Below are 22,072 nucleotides of genomic sequence, written 5' to 3'. Positions count from 1 at the left end.
AACGGTCGTAGTGGCCAAACTGTGGTACTACAGCCCCAGTGACGTCACGTTGGCCACAAATGACTTTCCCCAAATGACTTACATTGGGGGAAGAGACATCTGTAAATCAGCGTCTTGTTTTTTTTAGCTAAATTAACTACCCAGCACGAACGCTTTTATTGCTGTTATTTAAATCATTAGGGTATAACGTTTAAAAAATGCGCTAAAAGCTGAATCAAGAGTTATTTCGCCTCTCCATTGATTTGACTGAGCCGAGAGCGGGGGCGGGGCTCAATGGAAACTCAACTGCGCATGCTCCATAAGCAAAACGACCCGGATGCTGATGGTGCATTTCTGGCTTCACGCGCCACCGAGCAACTGTCATAGGAATGAACGTCACCGCTCTTTATACATCCATAATGCTAACGAGTTAGCCCAAATAAACGGCGTCCTTGTGACATGTATGCTCTGACAACACTGAGGACAACAGGTATATGTTTTACTTCCTTGTAATGTGAGGGAAACCATCACATATTCGGTGTATAATACTTTAAAGTGAGTTTACCGGTAACTGGTAACAACCTGGAGCTAAAGGCTAGCTGGGGATGAAGCAGGACATACACAGAAGTGACAGATAACCTTGGAGGAAAATCGCTATTAAAGTTATATGAATTATGTTACACCCTTTAAACATCATTATTATCCTTTATGGCTGATTATTGAGTTGGTTTATCAGTCAGTGTTAGTGGTTTGATGATGATAGGTCACCGTGTGGGATGGCTTTCGTCATGTTTTGAGTGCAAAATGCGTATTAATCATGTTTTCTCTTTTAGTTAAAAATGTGAATAAGAAATTGCATATTTGTGGAATTGATATGTTTTTCTCCCACATGTAAAGTTGAAATCCAACACTTATCAAATAAACTAAACGTATGTAACCCTTAATGCTCCCAAAACATATATTTAATTAGTCAAAAAGTTGGTAGATAGATAAATAATGTATTCATCCCAAATTGGGAAATTAAGCAGCAGTGTTGTCAAGCACATGAGTTAAAAGTATTTAAAATATAGAATAAGATACAATAAAAAAAATCAACATTAACAGCAAATCGGCTATAGACATATTCAAAGTAAATACATTTATCACTGGAGTATTTAAAAAAATACACAATATTAAGAAAATACTGAATAAATACTGAATAAATGTGTAATATTTAACTGTTTTCTCCCAGGTTCATGTTCCTGATTATGTTCAATAGCAGTGAAACAGAAGCGTTGACAGTTTTCAAGCTGCACTCCTGACTGCTGCAATGAGGTACTTCTACTAAATGCCGTCCATTGGAAAAAGCTGATTTATCTGACGGCTGACTTTGAGGATTAACAACATTACTGGACTTAAAATCACACTGCACATTTTACATTTATATTCAATCTAATATGTAATATTCCATTCCTCACATACTTATGTATATATAATATCCTGCTTTATATTTTGTTACTGTACATTTGTAATTCAACATGTATATTTTCTAGTCTTTTTTAATGCGATTGAGATGTTTACATTTTGGATTGTTTATTTTCTAGTCTTTTAATTTTTATTGTATAATGCCATGTCTTTTTATGCTGTACTTCTTATCTTATCTTATCTTGCTAAGTATAACAATTACAGAGACGACATTAACTGCTGATTGATATTGATGCACTCTCTTGATGCCATTCTTTTAATTTCTTAATTAGTGACGTTTCCAAATCGTGATGTCCCTCCAGTTAGTTGCCGCTTTTGTGTAAATCCCATGTCTTATTTAATTGTTTTTGGGCTTCAGATATAGCAGGTTCTGAGTTGGTCACATTTTACATGTTGCAGAATCTTCTCACCATATTTAGCAACTTTTCAGACTCTTCTCATCAGCTGTATTATTAAAAAGAGACTGGGGACATATTTAGCAACGACCTTCACTGTTCCAGGTACAGAGGAGCTCAGATCTGCCTCCGGACTCGTGGCGCTTGTTGTCTTTCTCGCCTCTTCCTGCCCGGCAGAATCTCTCTGATCCGGACCTACAGCGCTCACCATCAGCCTGGCTCTCCTCCACCCACCCCTCCACAAACCCCACCAATTAACCCCACCCCTCCTGATGGGAAGGGCAATGCTGAGGTGGTAAAGGAGCGCGCCCTGGCTGCGTTACAGGTACAAACTAATATATTACAACTGATTTAAACACATTTTATTGACCATATGCAACATCAACCGATTGCTTCGTCTTAAGTATATAAATGGATCACCTAAAAAGGTTGAAAATGTATTGGTGTTAAAATGAATGTTCTTTTTATAATCAAGATGGTTGTTGAAGTTTTTGTCTATATTTAATTAAATGTACGCCCCTGTCAGAATGTATTTGTCGAGCTACCCTCACATCTTCCCTAACATTTAGATTATAGGTTAAACTAGATTATATTTTAGGCTGCTGTTGCATATTACCATTGCATTGTCTTATTTCGTTCACACTGATTTCCCTTCAGACCTCTGCCAGGTTTCAAAATGCAACGGGGTATTAAATAGGGCTGTGCATCTTCACTGGTCTCACGATTCGATTCGACATCCCGATGCATCGCGATTTTTTTCATGTAATCGTTTATTCCGCAGGGACAATGCTCAGTAATGAACACTTAAACATTAAAACGTGTCAAGTGCCAGATTTAGCTTTGAGCTACTTTCCGTCCGCAGTCCCTCACATAAAACATTTAAGACATTTACATTTTACAAACATAGCAAAAACAAAATACATGATATGCAAAAGTGCAAAATAGCAGCATACACAAGTATTTACCACATGGCAGTACAATGTAGCAGCTACGACGTGTGCAGTGCAAAAGCAGATAGAAGTGCTACCTAAAGTGCGAGCGCAGATCCCCCTGTGTTAAAGTGCACTTAGCGGTGATTGCACGTCTGTTTGTTTCTCAACCGTTCTTTGAGTTGACCTTTGTTGGAGTCTACCGGACCAGGTCCGTCCTCCGCGCAGATCGTTTGGATATGGCCAGAGCGGGGTCGCCGTCCGGATCTGCCGATGACCTTTCTTAGTTCTGAGGGGAAAGGAATTGTGTCCTAGACACTATTCTCTGTTAGCTGTACAAAAACTAGACTTTGCACTCCAATGAATTGTTTCTACAAATAAGCACTTTATTACACAGTTCAACAAAGATATATCAATCCGTACTATACCACAAAGCGCTTTGGACTCCTTCTTGAGTTCCCACCGTGACAGGTGAGGTCCCAGTTGAAGTGAGTGCCGAAATCTGAATATATCTTTTTCTTTATAGTGTTTGCTGTGAAGCCCCCACCTTTGGTGCTCTCTGTGCTGCAGTCTGCCTTTTCTGCCCAGCAACACACAGTTTTAGCCAAGGTCAGGCCAGGGCCATACTGGTGAGGATCAGGGCCCCACATCTCGTCCTTGAAGATAACAGGATGTAGCCGGCCAGCAGTAAACTTTAACAGCAGTAAACTTTAACAGCAGTAAACTTTAACACGTTATTTTTCCACTCAGACAGCTCAATGTTTCCTATAACAGGATTTACTATATCTTATTCACAGTTACTTTTTCCTTATCTTTATCCTTCAATCCCCCTTTTGCCCCATTCTAATGATTGGGGCAACAAAACAACGCTATTGTTTATGTACATTTATGTCAGCTGTTTTAGGCTTCTGTCTCTCTTTCCCACATTCTGCCATACGGTGGTACTGATGGTGCTGTCGGGAAAGTGTCCATTGCTGCTGCTTCTTCTTCGCCTTCCTCAATGTCTGGGTTGTTTTCTAAGGATAGCAAGGCGAGTTGTTGGCCCAGGGGAGTAGAAGGTGCTATGGCGGTACTAATTATTTTGTCCACCATTGAGCGGATACATGGGATGCAGCAGCACCCGCACAAGGTCAAAATTGCTGCAAACACGGCCATTGATATCTTGTGTAGTTTCATTTTGTGGGGAATTTGGATTATTACTTTGGTCAATGATTTGCCTCCCCCTTTCACCCACTATGATAATGATTATTCCAACAATGATGAAAAAACAAAGTGTTAAGGCCAAGCAATAGAGGTGTTGGTTAGGTCCTGAGTTCTTCTTCATCTTCGTTTTTCTTGTAAAAGTTCTTTGGTGTATCAGTGTAGGTGAGTGTCTCTTGTGTGGTGTGTGTATGTGATGCGTGTGGTGTACCGCCTACTTTGGGGGAGCGGTCCCTTGTTGTGCCTCCTCGCCGGCTGTTATCTCCTGGGCTGCCGTTGGTTCTCCTGTTGTCTCCTCCTCCTCGGAAGTTGAGTCGATGTCCACACTTGGGGGTTGGGGGCTTCGGTTGTTTGCCTGATGTTCAGTTGGCCTAGGTCCTGGATGGTGTCAGCGAGGGTCCTGGTAGGTGCTGGTGCTTCCACACACCTGCTCCAGTGGTACCACGTGTCCCCCTTTCCTTGTAGGCGGACGGCATGGGATGTCCTCTGGGTCACTCGGTCGGGGCCGGAGAGCCTGGGGTTGACAGTCAGCCTCCTGCGTCTCGGGTCCCCCTTTCGGCGTCAGCAACCTGTGTGGAGAAATCTGATACAAATCCCTCAAGCCTACGCTCCGGGCTCTAGGGCCCTCGGCTGTTTGACCCACCAGTGCGTGGCCACTTGGAGCCTGTTGGTGGGGTGTCTTAAAACAACAGACGTCTGTGCACAGGTTTTCTAAATTAATTGTGCAGCTTCAGAATCTTAATACTTGGACTGTGCCAACTAAATAAGAACCCCAACATCTTTAGGTAAACTAAATAACATATTTCAATAGCTCTGAATTTCTGACAAGCATCTGTATTTATTTTTAAATGAAATCCCTGAGATCCCATTAAAAAATCTAAATATGATTTGAACTGCTAATGTTTCTGGTAAAGAAACACACTAATCTTATGGATTCAAAAACAACCAAAATCACAATACTAACAAAGTGAATGGCTTCCTGGTGATACTGCTTCTACCCGTCAGTGCTTAGATATTATCCCGCTGAAAAAATGAATACAGAATTCCAACAAACTGTCTTCAAATGTCTTTCTATTATGTATTTAGATTAAATGTATATCCCCATAATGACCTCAACAATAAAGTCTATGGCTTTTACTTCTTTACCAGGCTAGTTACATGATGTTGTCCACATTACATTGTGTCTCATTACATTACTATGTTTTAACTTTAACTGTAAATATGTTCTTTCTACATTTCAAACCTTAGTTACTTTAATACCTGTTGACACATTAGTTGACACATTACTCACAGGTCAGCTTCTTAAGTCCATCTCTCTGGCAGCCCCTTGGCCACTGATTCTCTATCTGTGTTACCTGCTATAACTCAATCAATATTAGAGACATTCATCAAACAGTGTGTTATCCCCAGATATGGAGCAGGTCAATTCTAAAACTGTCAATCAATGATCAGATTGAACAATGGAGTTGGGCAGCAGGTTCCTTTCAGTCCCTAAATGAAAAATGTACATTGTAAAGTTTACACTCCCCCTTTTTTACACATTATCTCATGTGTAAACAAAAACCTGTATGGGAAGAAAACCTTCAGGTCATAATGGATTATAAGACAATACCAAACATTTTCCCAAATGTACATCCATCATTTCCCACAGTAAACACTCCAGTAAGTGTTTCTCTCCATCTTTCAGTCCTAAAAGAAACAGAACCTTCAAATGTCATAGTTTGAGTTTCACATTCTTCAAACCGCCACCTCCTGTGGGAGTGAAACATCAAGTAGGTTAGAAACGGTTTCCCCTTTTGTGCAATGTTAGGAAACCTCTCATTTCACACATTATTATCACACAGAGATAATGTGTTAGTCCAAAACATGCTTGATTAGTCATCGTTTTAAATCATGCAGTTGCACTGATCAGATGCAAACATACACTCACTCACACCGTCAGGTTGTAAAGTCAGGTTTTGGTCAGGTACACCTCAGAGTCAGTCATTGACAGTGCCTTCCCAAGTTAAACTGTCTGTCAGGGTCAAAGGTCAGTTGGTCTCAGTCTTTTTGGCCATGTGTCGTGCCCTGCAGAGACTCCGATGTTCCAGCACAGGCCAGCATCCTCCGTCTATAGAAATCTGTATATATGGAGCGCCATCATTTATTAATTCACAATTACAACTATAATGTTCAAGATATCTCTGTTCTCCCAAATTCCCTGAAAAGTGTTAGCCAAAAAATGTCACTTCCTTATTGTACTACTACTGCAGTTCATTAACACCTAATCAATATCAACACGTCTAATAGATGTAATTCAGAAACTTGTGTACATCACTATTATCTTGTGTCAAAACATTATCAGGATCTGTGAAACTCTTCTATGTATTCCATAACTCATTCTATTAATTTATCTTCAATTCTGGTGCACTTAAAGAACAATGTTACCCTCTTTAACAGTGCGTGGAACCCTGGGTGTCCTGAACATGTAACAATCACTCCTTCCTTTATCAAGGACCTAAAAACAGAAGTAATTTCATCAATGGTTTGTAGCTGAACTTAGGAATCATCCCTCATGGTAGGTATGTTTTTACTTTTTAACATCTCTAAATGTCGGTTAATTACCAACTAAATGAATGTCCATTAGGAGGTGGTGCCGCTAGTCCTCTAAACTCATAATCTGGTGCCGTGCGCTTCCTGTGAAGCTGCAAGTAAGATTTTAAAACCCACTGCAGGGTGGGTCGAGTGACCCCTCCTCCCTATTGGTCGTCAATAATATGCACCCTTCTAATGGGTGATTGAAGGCCCCACATTATTTCCCATTTCAGCCTCAGCCCTCTTTACTCTAAAATTACTTTTTAAATAGGAATATGTAGAAATGGAACAAATATTCAATCTTCAGAAAATTTCTTAACCAATGTCTATCTGGTGAACAGCCAACATATTTTAAAATGTCAGATGTATAAAAATAAGCCTAAATACTCCCTTACCCTCAAAGTCCAAATCTAGACACAAGGTGAACAGTTTTGGTAACGGACAATTTAATCTAAAAACAAAACAAAATTGGACTTGTGTCCTTGTTATTTGTTCTTCAAAATACATTAGCAAATACCCTGCGAAGTATTCGCAACCTAACTAACCCTCCCTAGGATATGAAATCCATTAATCCCTTTACTCATAGTTAGTTTATATGTCTAAATTATTATGTGTGACCTAATAATCAGATGTCTTGTTTGTCAACCAAGAATATTAAACTTTAATCTTTTCAGCATTCCAGACCATCATTTAAACAATCAGCCTCCCCTCTCAAACACTAATGTTATTGTTGTACACCACCCTCTGGAAAACTCTTGCACAGTTATGCTGTCAAATCATCGCATATTTTCCTCAGAGTCTGAACCGCCTGAGACCAGCCTGTCTCAAGATCTTGTCACATTGTGAACAGTCAGTAATGCGTTGTCCTCTGCAGCTGTAGCCAATAGGATCAATGAAACTCTTGCACTGGGATGTCCTGAGGGGGAAGGCACCTCTGGATCAATGTGCTACAGTCAGCAGACACACTTGTCCTCCGCACAGCAGGAATCCCCCAAAACTGCTGTTTCTCTTCCCACCACTGTTGCCTTGACAACGAGGTACATGCAAAATGTCAAACCCTCCTCAGATGCGTTCTTTGCACAGTTCTTCTGTTTCTGTAGTGAGCAACTCTTCACCAACACACTGATTCAGAGTACAACCCAAAGGTGGCGCACAACTTTCCAGTGCCGCTGTAATCACAATAAATCAGCAACTGGAGATAAACTCAATTTAAATCTCTCCCCCAAAGGGTTACAAAATAAAACGGCTGAGTGTCTATATGGTCAGGAATGCTGAAACATGTGAATGTTAAAACAAATCAATGGCAGTAGTCTACCCGGATTCTTTACTCCATTAACAGTAGTAAAACCACATTGTAAAATCTCTTTTGTCTAGTTGAAGTCCTGCTTACTTCATCTTTAAAATCTTCTTTAATTTGAAACCAAAAAAGGTCTTTAATGGTATCAATTGTGGACTTCCTTAATATGAATTGTAAATGCAACATATGTTCTCTGTAGAACACAGATATGACAGTAGCTGCTGAAACTGGTTAATAGCAGTTTTCTGTCAACCTAGTTAAGCCTGTTGTTGTTGTTATATCTAGTAAATATATTTTTATTTCATGTTTACTCACAAAACAATATGACATTATTTAGAAACAAGTTGTACTCTCTCTGAACTCTTCAAAACATCTACTTGTCTTTCTCTTTCCTCCCTGTGCCCTGCAGCTGCCGGCTCAAGTTTCCCCTCATCAATCACCGGTGTGTTTGTGCAACACCTCTGTCATGCGTAACCATTTAACAGATTCATTCTGACTGACAAACTCATAACAACCTCCCGTTTACTTTCTACTCTTTCTTCATAAACTTACAAACACAATTAATGTCTACTAATGATATTATAAAAACACTAGGTGGAATAATCCACTATTATGTTCAATTTGAATCAAACTTTAACCTGCTTCATATACTCAGCAAACAGTATTATTACTTTCCCTCAACGTTACTGTATGCAATAAATGCCTTCGAAATATAAGTAAACTTCTCAGTAAATGACAAATACCACGAAATTCACAATGCAATGTAATGGTACCAATCAGTTCTCAAAACCCCTCATAAAACCACAAAGTGACGTAACTGTATCCTACAAAAACTATGCTAAAAACAGCAAATTATAGTTTCTTATTTATTTCAATATCTACTACTTGAGCTCCCACATTGATCTATTCATTTTCAATGTTATTCACTCCTTGTTTTAAATTCAATGCTCTTTCTTCATGCATTTAAGAAGAGAGAGAGAAAAAAGAAGGAGGGGGGTGTGGGTACTCTCACAGACACCCCGGCTTGAACAGGCATTCCATGAGGGGGGGGGGGCTTCCTTGAAACAAGAATGACTTCGTATCGATTTATCTGACTAGGTTAATATGTGTTCACTTGTATTTATTAATACACTGGACAATTCTTGTCGTTACTCTTAATGTCCTTATTCTTATTTATTTGAATGTCCGTGGAGCAACACAGAATATTGAAGAACAGAGGGCAGCTGACCACAAATGAGCTTCCCCTGTTATATAAACATTAATATATTCCTTCTGACTGACAAGCGTTCAAAAACCCTCCTGTTTATCACTTAGGCTACTACTTTTTGTTTTATTCATAACCTAAAAATACAATTGTGATGAATAGCTTGCTCTTTTTCTGATTGAAACAAAGAGTATTCTTCTACAGAATCCGAAAGTGGGGGGAGATTCTTTCACAGACAAATACTGACACCCCGGCTCCGGCTGGAGCTCTCAGCCTTTTCAAGAGAAGGGGGGCTTCTTTCAACAACTAATCAACAAACTATTGGTATACCAAAACATTTACCAACATAAAACAAGGTCTTTACGAATCAACAATGACAACCAACAGACAGAACAATCAACAAACAGCAAACATTGTACACAGATATATTAGCTACTGATACGGCGACCAGTTTTACACCTTACTATTGGCTACTTGTTTGACAAGTTTGACACCTTACTGTTGGCTACTTGTTTGACAAGTTTGACACCTTACTGTTGGCTACTTGTTTGACAAGTTTGACACCTTCCCGTTGGACCGCGGCGGATCCTCATAAATTACGGGTTCCACCCGCTTCTCATCACAGATTTGTTTATACCCTTGTTGATCTATTCAGTGCACACAATTTTATTTACGTTTTATCTTTACTTTTTAGCTGAGACAATTATTTCTGCCATTTTCACACAATCCTAAAATGTAGTGGTATTTCAAACACATCTATTTGTTGTAACAGGCAGATGCTTACCTTGATTCTAAATGACCTGGGTTTTTGATTGTGTGAGATGGTTTCTTGTAAAAGCCGTAAACTCAATGTTTTTTGGTGTCCTCTCAGAAGGTCATCGGTGTCCGGACTTCCCGCTCTAGACCATCACGTCACGGGGTCACCAAGCTGTTGGAGTCTACCGGACCAGGTCCGTCCTCCGCGCAGATCGTTTGGATATGGCCAGAGCGGGGTCGCCGTCCGGATCTGCCGATGACCTTTCTTAGTTCTGAGGGGAAAGGAATTGTGTCCTAGACACTATTCTCTGTTAGCTGTACAAAAACTAGACTTTGCACTCCAATGAATTGTTTCTACAAATAAGCACTTTATTACACAGTTCAACAAAGATATATCAATCCGTACTATACCACAAAGCGCTTTGGACTCCTTCTTGAGTTCCCACCGTGACAGGCTCGTCAGTGTGAGGTCCCAGTTGAAGTGAGTGCCGAAATCTGAATATATCTTTTTCTTTATAGTGTTTGCTGTGAAGCCCCCACCTTTGGTGCTCTCTGTGCTGCAGTCTACCTTTTCTGCCCAGCAACACACAGTTTTAGCCAAGGTCAGGCCAGGGCCATACTGGTGAGGATCAGGGCCCCACATCTCGTCCTTGAAGATAACAGGATGTAGCCGGCCAGCAGTAAACTTTAACAGCAGTAAACTTTAACAGCAGTAAACTTTAACACGTTATTTTTCCACTCAGACAGCTCAATGTTTCCTATAACAGGATTTACTATATCTTATTCACAGTTACTTTTTCCTTATCTTTATCCTTCACCTTTGAATACCAGTTCTTAACAATGCGTTGCATCCTCAATTTTCTATATTACTGCACAGGGCTTCTTTTTCATCAATGAATACATGCAGTAAATACATATGAACTCCCTTTTTATTATTTAGAAAGTGCTTCAGAAATAACATAAATGTCTTGACATTCATTATAAACCAAATTAAATCAATTGTATAGCTCTAGCCTCCCTATATCTGTGTGAAATTGCTCCATCCTCAAAAACGAATGCTTCTGCAGCTTCTAGCAACGTCTTCTGCTCAAAGAAGCACACCGAAGGTCCTGAATGTGGCATCACATGACTTGAGTCTGAACACAGCAGACAACAGGAGTATTGCAACAGCATACAAACTAAAATAGTGCATGTGGGTGCTCACTCACATTCTCTATCTTACTGTTACATAAATCCCATGATTGTAAGAGATTAAGTTAGCTTCATATCTCAATCAGTGAATAATAAAGTTTCTATCGGGTCACTATCAGCCTGTCACTCATTGTTTTCAGGGGGGGCGGGGCTTAGAGGAACAGAGGAGACGGAGATCGCGGAAGCTTTCCTCCTGCCTTCACAAACTGTACACACGTATCGTCTGAAAATAGCAAGAGGGCATTCATACTCTGCAATCCAAGACTTGACTAAATCCACCAAAAACCTGACATGATTGTAACGCGAATATTTTTAAAACACAAATCCCTGTCTGTGTCTCTGAGCCGCAGCGACACGGACTGATCCAGAGCGGGTCCTTCTGCTGTCGGTTCTGGACTGGTGTTCTTGTGTTGGTGGATAAAGCCGACGTGTTTGGAGTCGCTGTCACGTCTGTTCCCTGATCTCTGCGGCACCGACCGATTTGATATTCAAGTGACAGAAAAGAAAACGTTATAGTAAAGCCGCGGCCGTAAAATCAGGAAGCAACGTTACTACGCTATAATCGATGATGTTCTGTCACTGCATCGATGCAGAATCGACCGCATCGTAGAAACGGTTAATTTCAACACCCCTGGTATTAAATGTCAATCAATGCCTTAATTGTTTAAAATGTTTCTTGTTGAAACCTGCAGAAAGCCTAAAACTGTTTTAACGGTTTTGTTATAAACACAGCATTATCATCTGAAACGGAAAAATATGACACGAAACTAAACAACTTTCTTCTCTCTCTCTCTTCTCTCTCTCCTCCAGCATGCAGGTGAGTTGGGTCATCAGTGGGGTCAAAGGTCGGCTCAGGCTGCCAGCTCCTCTCTGAACTATTGGTGGGAAAGATATGAGGAGTTTGTCGGGATCAACGAGGTCCGAGTGGCTCAAACCAGAGTCAATGAGGTCAGTGTGAAGCTGCGTGTCTTATTGCTGCCCTGCGTTTTAGACTTATTCAATTCACGGCTTTCGTCATGTGCTCAGCAGCTACAGTGCAGGTGTGGCAATGCAGAGCAACATGAATATATATATATAGAGGACATGGAGTAAATAAGACGGATAAAAGAGTGCAAGAGAATACAAATAAAATAGAAATAGTGCAAGGAGAGTCTTTATATAAGTAAATTGAATGTGATATATTAGATAAATAATGTGTACGTTGCAAACAGATGTTATTGATTTCTTTAAAGCAGGGGGTCTTAAAAAGTATTAAAAGTTGATAAATCAATTTAGCGAAAATGAAGGCTATTAAACAGCATTTTCAAAGGTATTACATGTTGTAGCTTGTTTTCAATAAGTGTATAAATAGTCCAGAGAGGTTGTGTTCTACAGTCTGCCTGAATGTAGTCATGGCGTAGGTGTGTAGTGTGATTCTGTGGAGTTTATTGATGGCATCCCGTTGGGTTTGACGTCATCTGAACAGGACATCGCACGCTCACTGCTCGATAGAGGTCCATTTACGCCGGTTGCTAAGCAACATCGTTATGGGGAAATGCAAGTTAGCGTCCAAATGGTTGGAAGATAAGGAGAAAGGACGATCAATACTGTATATAGTCAATGTGAGGTAAAGTGTGTCGCCAAGGTAACCGGTTAGAACTCCAAGTGGCCATGAGGTCTTAAGATGTATGGAAAGGTCTTAAAAGGTTTTACATGTGACTTCAGGATTCCTGCATAGACCCTGGAAAGAGTTCAGGTGTTTAATCGTCTTGTGGGATGAAGCTGTCTCTGAGTCCGGTGGTTTTAGACCTGAACAAGGAAGCAGCTTTAGCCTCAAACTAAAGCTGCTGTGGTGTTCTAACTCCGGTGGGGATCTGGCGGTTGTGTTGCTGTTTTCCGTGATGAATCGGTAGGCTCGTTATCCGGTGCAGAATGAATACACATCTACACGTCAACTCACTGCCTGATCAGACAGACATTGCGTTACTCACACTTGAGCTAAAGCAAAAACCATATGACCTTCTGGGGTCAGTCCCAATCAGGTGAAAACACACCTGAAATACCTTTAGCCCGAAGCGATAGGACTGCGACACACAATTGTGAAAAGCTCAACGTAAATACATGAGAGGAACACCTGCGTCACTTCCGGGCAAAAAGTACGGCTCCGCCCACTTTTGGGGGAAAACAACGCAGTCATTTGAACGGCGGTCAATTCAAATTATGAAGTTTTTGCCAATCTGATTAGAAATGTAAGAAAACCGTGGATTTGTGGATCTTCAAAGAGCCCTGTCACGACGGCCAGTCAGTTACATTAACTCATTGGAAATCGACGATCGGGCTCGATGTATGGTTAAATATAGCAGCAGGCGATCAATGGTCATAGATGAGAGTAACATCTACGTCACTTTACGGCCCTGCCCACTTCTGGGGGAAACAACGCTGTCATTTGAACGGCGATCGAGCCTGAAGTCCTTTTGTTCTTAGAGGAAGTTCAGAAACACGTAACTCTGGATGTGTTTTAATGTTTGAGGAGCAATAAACGACACAGTAGCTTGTTGGCGTGTTAAAACTATTATTTTCCTTCTCGCTCATGAGAGTAACAGCTGGCGAAATGACGGCCTCGCCTACTGATTTTAATGTAATCATACATCGAGCCCGATCGGCGATTTCAAATGATTGAATGTAACTGTTTGCCTGTCTGGCCGTCGTAACCGGGCTCTTTGAAGATCCACACATCCACGGTTTTCTTACATTTCAGATCGGATTGGCAAAAACTTCAGAATTTGAATCGACCGCCGTCAAATGACTGCTTTGTTTCCCCCAAAAGTGGGCGGGCCGTCATTTCTGCCCGGAAGTGACGTAGGTGTTGCTCTCATCTATATGAGCTCCATTCAAATGTCTCTTACAGTTACTATGGACACATTATGGCATCGTGGTGTTTTGGTCGGTTTTATCCAAATAGTCCCTGATCTTACTCCGGTGCTGTGGCTTCTGACTCACTTCCTTTTGTTTCCCAAACAAAGCTGTATCGCTGCATCCCTTCATATTGAGGTTTCAGTTTCAGACGTGCAGTGTTCAAACATGAACGCTCAACATAAAACTGGCATAATAGATGTGGGAACAATACAGCTCCCACAGATGAGAGAGGTCCTGAGCGTACCACGACGTGTGTCTGTTCCAGGCGGAGTCAGCGTTCATGGTGTCCAGAGGGATGGTGCGCGAGGCTCACGGCAGCCTGGAGGTTCTGCAGGTCCGTCTGAAAGAGGTCCGAGACCGCCTGGACCGGGTCTCCAGAGAAGAGGCTCACTACCTGGAGCTCGCCACGCAGGAGCACAGACTGCTGCAGGTGAGCTGAACGTGCAAATAAACGCAGCTGGAGACTAACCAATAAGGTAGTCGTTTTTTAAGTTAACTTTTGATTTGATTTATTTCGAACGGGTAATACAATAAGACAAAAAATAATAATACAATTATGATACTGTACAAAGTAAGTAGAGTCAAATTGATAAACCAAAATATTACTGACTTACAAATGATATATAAACAAATGATCTGCCTAATTCGACATCCAAAAGGCGTGGGAAGAAGTTTACACTTATTTAATTCCCTTCTCCCAAAAACTAAATTACTAACATTTTGAATATGGTTAATCTATTTGGAGAATTGTAAGCTGTACTCTGCTCTGCTTGTGCTTTTATTGTATTTGTGTTAAATTTGTTAATTTGCATTATTAATTAATGAATTAGTAATTATATTCTTGGTCTGTACTTAAAACTGATTTCTAGAAACTGCATACTTTTTGTTTGCATTATCTTGTTATCTGCCATATGGCTAATGTCGGGGAATGTTCGTTTGTGTGATAAATGTAAAAAATCAATAAATACATGTTTACAATTTTTGAAACCCATTTTTTAAGCTTGTTAATAATGTCCCCTTCCCCCCGATAGGAGGAGCGTCGTCTCCGAACGGCGTACGAGAACGCAGAGGGGTCGGAGCGGGAAAAGTTCGCCTTGTTCTCTGCGGGCGTTCGGGCGAGTCACGAGAAGGAGAGAACGAGAGCGGAGAGAACCAAGAACTGGTCCATCATCGGGTCGGTGCTCGGAGCGCTGATCGGGGTCATGGGCTCAACGTACATCAACAGAGTCCGCCTGCAGGTGAGGAGCAACGTCTATTATTACAATCCATTTGTTTAAAGGTCCCCTGCTACGCAACATCCTCTTCTCCATGTCTCTACCACATCAACATGTGTCCCCTCTTCTTCATGTCTCTTCTACATCAACATGTGTCCCCTCTTCTTCATGTCTCTTCTACATCAACATGTGTCCCCTCTTCTTCATGTCTCTTCTACATCAACATGTGTCCCCTCTTCTTCATGTCTCTTCTACATCAACATGTGTCCCCTCTTCTTCATGTCTCTTCTACATCAACATGTGTCCCCTCTTCTTCATGTCTCTTCTACATCAACATGTGTCCCCTCTTCTTCATGTCTCCTCTACATCAACATGTGTCCCCTCTTCTTCATGTCTCTTCTGCATCAACATGTGTCCCCTCTTCTTCATGTCTCTTCTACATCAACATGTGTCCCCTCTTCTCCATGTCTCTTCTACATCAACATGTGTCCCCTCTTCTCCATGTCTCTTCTACATCAACATGTGTCCCCTCTTCTTCATGTCTCTTCTACATCAACATGTGTCCCCTCTTCTTCATGTCTCTTCTACATCAACATGTGTCCCCTCTTCTCCATGTCTCTTCTACATCAACATGTGTCCCCTCTTCATCATGTCTCTTCTACATCAGCATGTGTCCCCTCTTCTTCATGTCTCTTCTACATCAACATGTGTCCCCCTCTTCATCATGTCTCTTCTACATCAACATGTGTCCCCTCTTCTTCATGTCTCTTCTGCATCAACATGTGTCCCCTCTTCTCCATGTCTCTTCTACATCAACATGTGTCCCCTCTTCTTCATGTCTCTTCTACATCAACATGTGTCCCCTCTTCTTCAGGTCTCTTCTACATCAACATGTGTCCCCTCTTCTTCATGTCTCTTCTACATCAACATGTGTCCCCTCTTCTTCATGTCTCTACATCAACATGTGTCCCCTCTTCTTCATGTCTCTTCTACATCAACATGTGTCCCCTCTTCTTCATGTCTCTTCTACATCAACATGTGTCCCCTCTTCTTTTTGTCTCTTCTACATCAACATGTGTCCCCTCTTCTTCATGTCTCTTCTACATCAACATGTGTCCCCTCTTCTTTTTGTCTCTTCTACATCAACATGTGTCCCCTCTTCTTCATGTCTCTTCTACATCAACATGTGTCCCCTCTTCTTCGTGTCTCTTCTACATCAACATGTGTCCCCTCTTCTTCATGTCTCTTCGACATCACCATGTGTCCCCTCTTCTTCACGTCTCTTCTACATCAACATGTGTCCCCTCTTCTCCATGTCTCTTCTACATCAACATGTGTCCCCTCTTCTTCATGTCTCTTCTACATCAACATGTGTCCCCTCTTCTTCATGTCTCTTCTACATCAACATGTGTCCCCTCTTCATCATGTCTCTTCTACATCAGCATGTGTCCCCTCTTCATCATGTCTCTTCTACATCAGCATGTGTCCCCTCTTCTTCATGTCTCTTCTACATCAGCATGTGTCCCCTCTTCTTCATGTCTCTTCTACATCAACATGTGTCCCCTCTTCTTCACGTCTCTTCTACATCAACATGTGTCCCCTCTTCATCATGTCTCTTCTACATCAGCATGTGTCCCCTCTTCTTCATGTCTCTTCTACATCAACATGTGTCCCCTCTTCTTCACGTCTCTTCTACATCAACATGTGTCCCCTCTTCATCATGTCTCTTCTACATCAGCATGTGTCCCCTCTTCTTCACGTCTCTTCTACATCAGCATGTGTCCCCTCTTCTTCATGTCTCTTCTACATCAACATGTGTCCCCTCTTCTTCATGTCTCTTCTACATCAACATGTTTTGATTCACTCAGAGTCCAGGCTTGGCTCACAGATTGTTCTGATTTATTTACTTTATGACAGGATTGTTTCCTTCTGCATACATTTTGATTTCTATATTAAATATGCTTGTATTTAGAGATGTATCAGCTAGAGATTTTTTTTAAGTCTTGTTAGTGCAATTTATGGCTCACCAAACGTAATGTCAACACGGAGAGAGATACATAAAACACAGACATTAGTTGAGATTAATTATTATTCAGTTGCGCAACAACAATAATAATCTGGAGTACAACATCACCTGCCAATCGCGGAAATGCCCCCCAACAGTAGCAACAATCAAACAGCACATACAGATGTAGCACTCCAGATCAGACTCAAATGGGTGTGTCCCAGTCAAAAGCCCAGCGGATGCCAGTGGCTGGGGGTGTTGCCAAATTGCTAGAGGGCGTTGCCCAATTTCCCCATTTGTTCAATTACAGGATTTACCCATGAGATGGCGCTTCATTCACAAAATACACAATGGGCGTTGTAGAAACATCAATATTTTAGATCAAATAAAGTATATAGTTTGCTTTATGCAGTATATTTCTTGTAATATTGTACAGTAGATTGAAGTAAATCAACTTATACATTAAGATAAGATAAAATGGACCTTTATTAATCCCGTGGGGAAATTCAGTAGTTCAAACAGCAACAGGGTGAGAGTGAAAAACAGGACAGCACAGATTCACACAGATTAATAAAATCAAAAAATAAGATGAGCGATACAAATAATAATAATGAGAGACTATGAAATAAGAAATGAATAAAACTAAAATGTAATTATCATATCATATATTATAATGTATTGTATTATTAAGTAATATCATACATTAACCCCATTATAGCAGATGCCACATTGAATGGATGAACACATGTATGCATCAATAATTACAACAGAGTATTTCTAAATACAAGTTGTAAAAATACTTATATGTATTTAATATTAACCCTTTGGAGTCGACCGTCACGCCGGCGTGATCAGATCACATGACCTGTTCAAGCCGGTGCCGCATAAAAACAACAGTCCGGACAACATTGCCGTGTTTCTGTCGAAAGTACTGGCTCGAAACTACTGTATATCCCAGTCTTTGTTTCATGCAAAAAGACCCAGTAAACACGGAGATACGATGATATAAAGTTAATACATTTCAAAAGTATGAAATATGGAAGCACATATTTGAATATCTTCGCTGTATTTGATCATTTTACGAAACGGAAAATACTGGAAACTGTAGATCCTGCTCAACAGGATGTGTATGTGTATTTCTGTCGAAAGTACTGGCTCGAAACTATATGCCAGTCTTTGTTTCATGCAAAAATACCCAATAAACACGGACATACGATGATGTATGTATAGCCACTGCAATGAACACACACACGTTTTCCCTAACCATGTTTAACACACACACATTTGATCATGCAGCCTAGGGAGCCTACCACACAAAGGTCACATGTTTGTCTCTCTGAAAGCTGTACTTGTATATGTTTGAACGTCATCATCTCACGACATCCTTAGGAGTAGTTAACTAACAAAGGTTAACTGTTTTTATAACCTGAGACCTTCTCTGAACTTCCTCTACCCTCGATGTCAGCTCACTTAAAATGAATACATCTATTGATAATTCAGAACGAGCATTGTGTCTCTAACTGTGTGTAACTCAGTAACACGCATCATATGGAATACCATGTGACCTTAATGAATATGCCAGAAATACGCTGTGATAAGGATTATTATGCTTATCTGCTGATTCCCTTCTTTTTTTTTTAACGTTTAGTCGACTATCTGGGGGCATCCCGAGAAAACGGCTTGAGACTGCTTGAGTGGTGCATCTCTAGTAAAGCAGATCTCAAGGACTTTGTATTTGTTGTTTCCACTGACACTTCTTCCTCCTCTCCTCTGTCTGCAGGAGCTGAAGAACCTGCTGCTGGAGGCTCAGAAAGGTCCGGAGAGTCTTCAGGAAGCTCTCAAAGTCCAGGCAGGAAATCACCGCCTGCAGCAGGACGAGTTTCGCTCGCTCATCGACAGCCTGAGACTCGCTCTGAGCGACGCTTTCTCTCCGCGGGACGTCGTCCTCCTGCAGGACAGCAAACACACGACATCAGACCCTCCCTCCGTGCCTCTCTCGGCCCTGAAGGAGCTCCACATCAGCAGCAAGAGGACGGAGACACTGCTGGAGAAGCTGCTGCCTCAGCTGGGGAACATGGAGGAAGGGATGGGGAGGATGGAGGGGCGGATGATGGTGGTGAAGAAGCTCCTGGAGGACACACACACTGAGACACACACCAAACCACACACTGAACCACAGGCTGAACCACACACTGAGACACACACTGAACCACAGGCGCTGTTAGAAACAACAAAGGAAACGGAGAGAAAGGACCGATGGGAGTCTGAGGTGCTGGTGAGGCGTCTGGAGGAGACTCAGAGAACTCTGGGAGAACGGATCAGGACAAATAATGTTTATAACGCCGTGTTTACGTTCAGCGCCACCGCCATCACCGTGGCGGCCGTCTACCTGCTGCTCAGAGGGAGCGCTTAGAGACGCTCACATGCACCGGGACCTGTTATATCGTAGGATTGAATTGACTTTTTATTGGCATTGAGTGTCAAACATTGTCACCGCATATTGTACATCGCATCTTCACACGAAGGACATGCATCTGTTCGTGGTTGTTTTCAGCAATGACACATCATGACACAAAAAACACAGATGAGAAAGAAATGAAGATCAAATAAAAGAACAGTGAACAATTGGGGAGCGGACATGTCTTCACAACCGAGTCCACTTCTCCCAGTTTGTAGTAAATCGCTCCGATGTGTGATATTTATGGTCAGAAAGTTCAATAAGTATTTGTCCACCAGGTCTGTGGCAAATTCCCAAAGTATAAAATCTTTCATCTCTAGAGGTATTGTGTCTTTGAATACGTCTTGTAAGGCTATTTGATGTCAGATTGAGTATGAAATGTCTCGTATCACAACATTTTAGTTTCCAAACAACGCTGCACAGCAACAAGTAATAGACCCTTTAAAAGCAACACATGTGTAGAACGCTGGATAAGACGTGAAGTGAAAGTATTCCAACACATCCGACAAATAAATCAGACGATAATAATCCTGTTAAAGTCAAAACAGCTCCAACAGGGACACTGAGAAGGATCCTGGCTCAATATATCAACACATATCAACTCAAGGAACAAGGAAACAGACATTTATTATTACATTACAACCACAGTCAGACCCTTTGAGAGAGGTGAGACATGCACTGGGACTCATTATACGATACCGTGATACTTTAGTGTCAGATCAAGTATGAAATGTCTCAGCAGCTCCATTTGCAATATCAACAAGGACACATGAACACAAGGAAACAGACATTTAACAGATCATTACAACCACTAAAAACAACATGTTGAAGACCCTTTAACGTACGTTTGATCCGGGATTAAACTCTGAATTTAATTTTAGGGTCGACTGGTGCACAGAATAAATTGGTGCTAGTGTTGTCTCAATTCAGACACTTCTCTTGCGACTCTGTATGTCGTAAACTGTGAACACTTGTCCTCACAGGAAGTGACGATGGCTGCTATTAGCTAGCTAGTTAGCATCGTTAGGGATCCAAATCATTACAGACCGCTTAATCAACCCCAGAAAATCATCGGTGGCTTTTTTACGAGTCTAGTACAGTGTACATTTGCTATATAGTGAAAACACACTAATACGTTTTATTTGCACTTCTGTTGCGTATCCAATATGGCGGCTGTTGAGTGTTAGAAGTGTCCAGCGTTAAACATGTTTGACCGTTAGGAGAGCTTCTTCAGGTACTCAAGTGCACTGCCTTTTGCCAAACTTTGGATTTGAATGCACTCAAAACAGAAGAAGGCAGATTGAGTAATTAGATTTCTGTAATAATCTGATTACAGGTGTTTTTCTGCTGCTGCTGTTTCCTGCACTTCGCATTGCCTCCACATATGTATCGGATCTCAAGATGAATTGTAAGCTAACGGGAGTTTAGTGCTAATTCAAGCTGTGCTGCATTCAATGACACTGTGTCCTAACGTTAAAGAAATACAAACCTTCACGTTGCAGCTTTCAACACCAGAACTACCTTTTTAGATATGTCACGTTAACTAGATGAAAGTGAGCATAATATACAAATAAAACATGAAGGTACATCATTAACTCGCTCTAAAGTGAATCACGGTGTATTTCCTCTGCTTTGGGGCCACGATAACGTTATTTCTCCAACGAGACGTTATCAGACACTTGGACGAACAAACCGCTATGACTTGTCGGTCAGCGTAAACAATTAAAAAAGTATTATTCCAGAGTGAAAACGTAGAAAAATGGGATTTAGGTTTTGCCGATTTTAACCTCCTGTACTTGAATGTGTTTTCATGATGATGATGACGATGATGATGATGATCACTGCACTTATTGTTTCTTTAATAAAGGACCAAATGAGTGACTGATGAAGAGAGATGCACACATTCAGTATAGACAGACGTTTTGTGTTATTGATGAATCTAAATATTTTTTCCATTTAAAATGTTAATGTTAGCTTTATAACGGATTGAGGAATCAATACGTCGATCAGAAGAAAACGAATGGACATCTAATTTGATTATCAACTAATCACTAATGTCCTTGGTTTTTCTCTGTTTTATATCAACATAAAGGGAATACTTTATTTAAATACATACATTAAGACTTTGAGAAACTGTGAAGGGGACATTTTCAGACCAAATCATATGAAAGTAATTGCAGTTTTTCAGCAAAGAAGGTAATCGGTTTTCTGCCATATGAGACAAAGAAAAACAGCAAATCTTCACCGATAGAATAGGGACGTATTTATATAACAAATGACCAGAGGAGGGAGAAGTACTCAGATCTGGTACTTTAGTAAAAGTAGAAGTACTCAGATCTTGTTCTTGAGTAAAAGTAGAAGTACTCAGGTCTTGTACTTGAGTAAAAGTAGAAGTACTCAGATCTTGTACTTGAGTAAAAGTAGAAGTACCCAGATCTTGTACTTGAGTAAAAGTAGAAGTACTCAGATCTTGTTCTTGAGTAAAAGTAGAAGTACTCGGATCTTGTACTT

General features: G+C 41.0%; 1 protein-coding gene and 1 long non-coding RNA gene across 2 annotated transcripts; one reads left to right on the top strand and one right to left on the bottom strand.

Moving 5' to 3' along the window:
* Positions 1-330: 330 nt before the first annotated feature.
* Positions 331-21,440, top strand: ccdc51 (coiled-coil domain containing 51). Its single transcript, XM_034083118.2, has 7 exons — positions 331-469; positions 1,211-1,293; positions 1,944-2,163; positions 11,800-11,937; positions 14,150-14,314; positions 14,916-15,122; positions 18,884-21,440. Exons 2-7 carry the CDS (start codon positions 1,289-1,291, stop codon positions 19,514-19,516), a joined length of 1,368 nt encoding a protein of 455 aa, XP_033939009.1. The 5' UTR covers positions 331-469; positions 1,211-1,288; the 3' UTR covers positions 19,517-21,440.
* Positions 3,131-10,609, bottom strand: LOC139433808 (uncharacterized). Its single transcript, XR_011643198.1, has 2 exons — positions 5,259-10,609; positions 3,131-4,345 (listed from the first exon to the last, which is right to left on the bottom strand). It is a non-coding gene; the product is annotated as an uncharacterized lncRNA (long non-coding RNA).
* Positions 21,441-22,072: the final 632 nt, after the last annotated feature.

Source organism: Pseudochaenichthys georgianus, chromosome 5, assembly GCF_902827115.2.
Source record: "Pseudochaenichthys georgianus chromosome 5, fPseGeo1.2, whole genome shotgun sequence".
NCBI classification, from domain to species: domain Eukaryota; kingdom Metazoa; phylum Chordata; class Actinopteri; order Perciformes; family Channichthyidae; genus Pseudochaenichthys; species Pseudochaenichthys georgianus.
The sequence above is the reverse complement of the archived record's forward strand: the minus strand, read 5'-3'. Positions and strand labels throughout refer to the sequence as shown.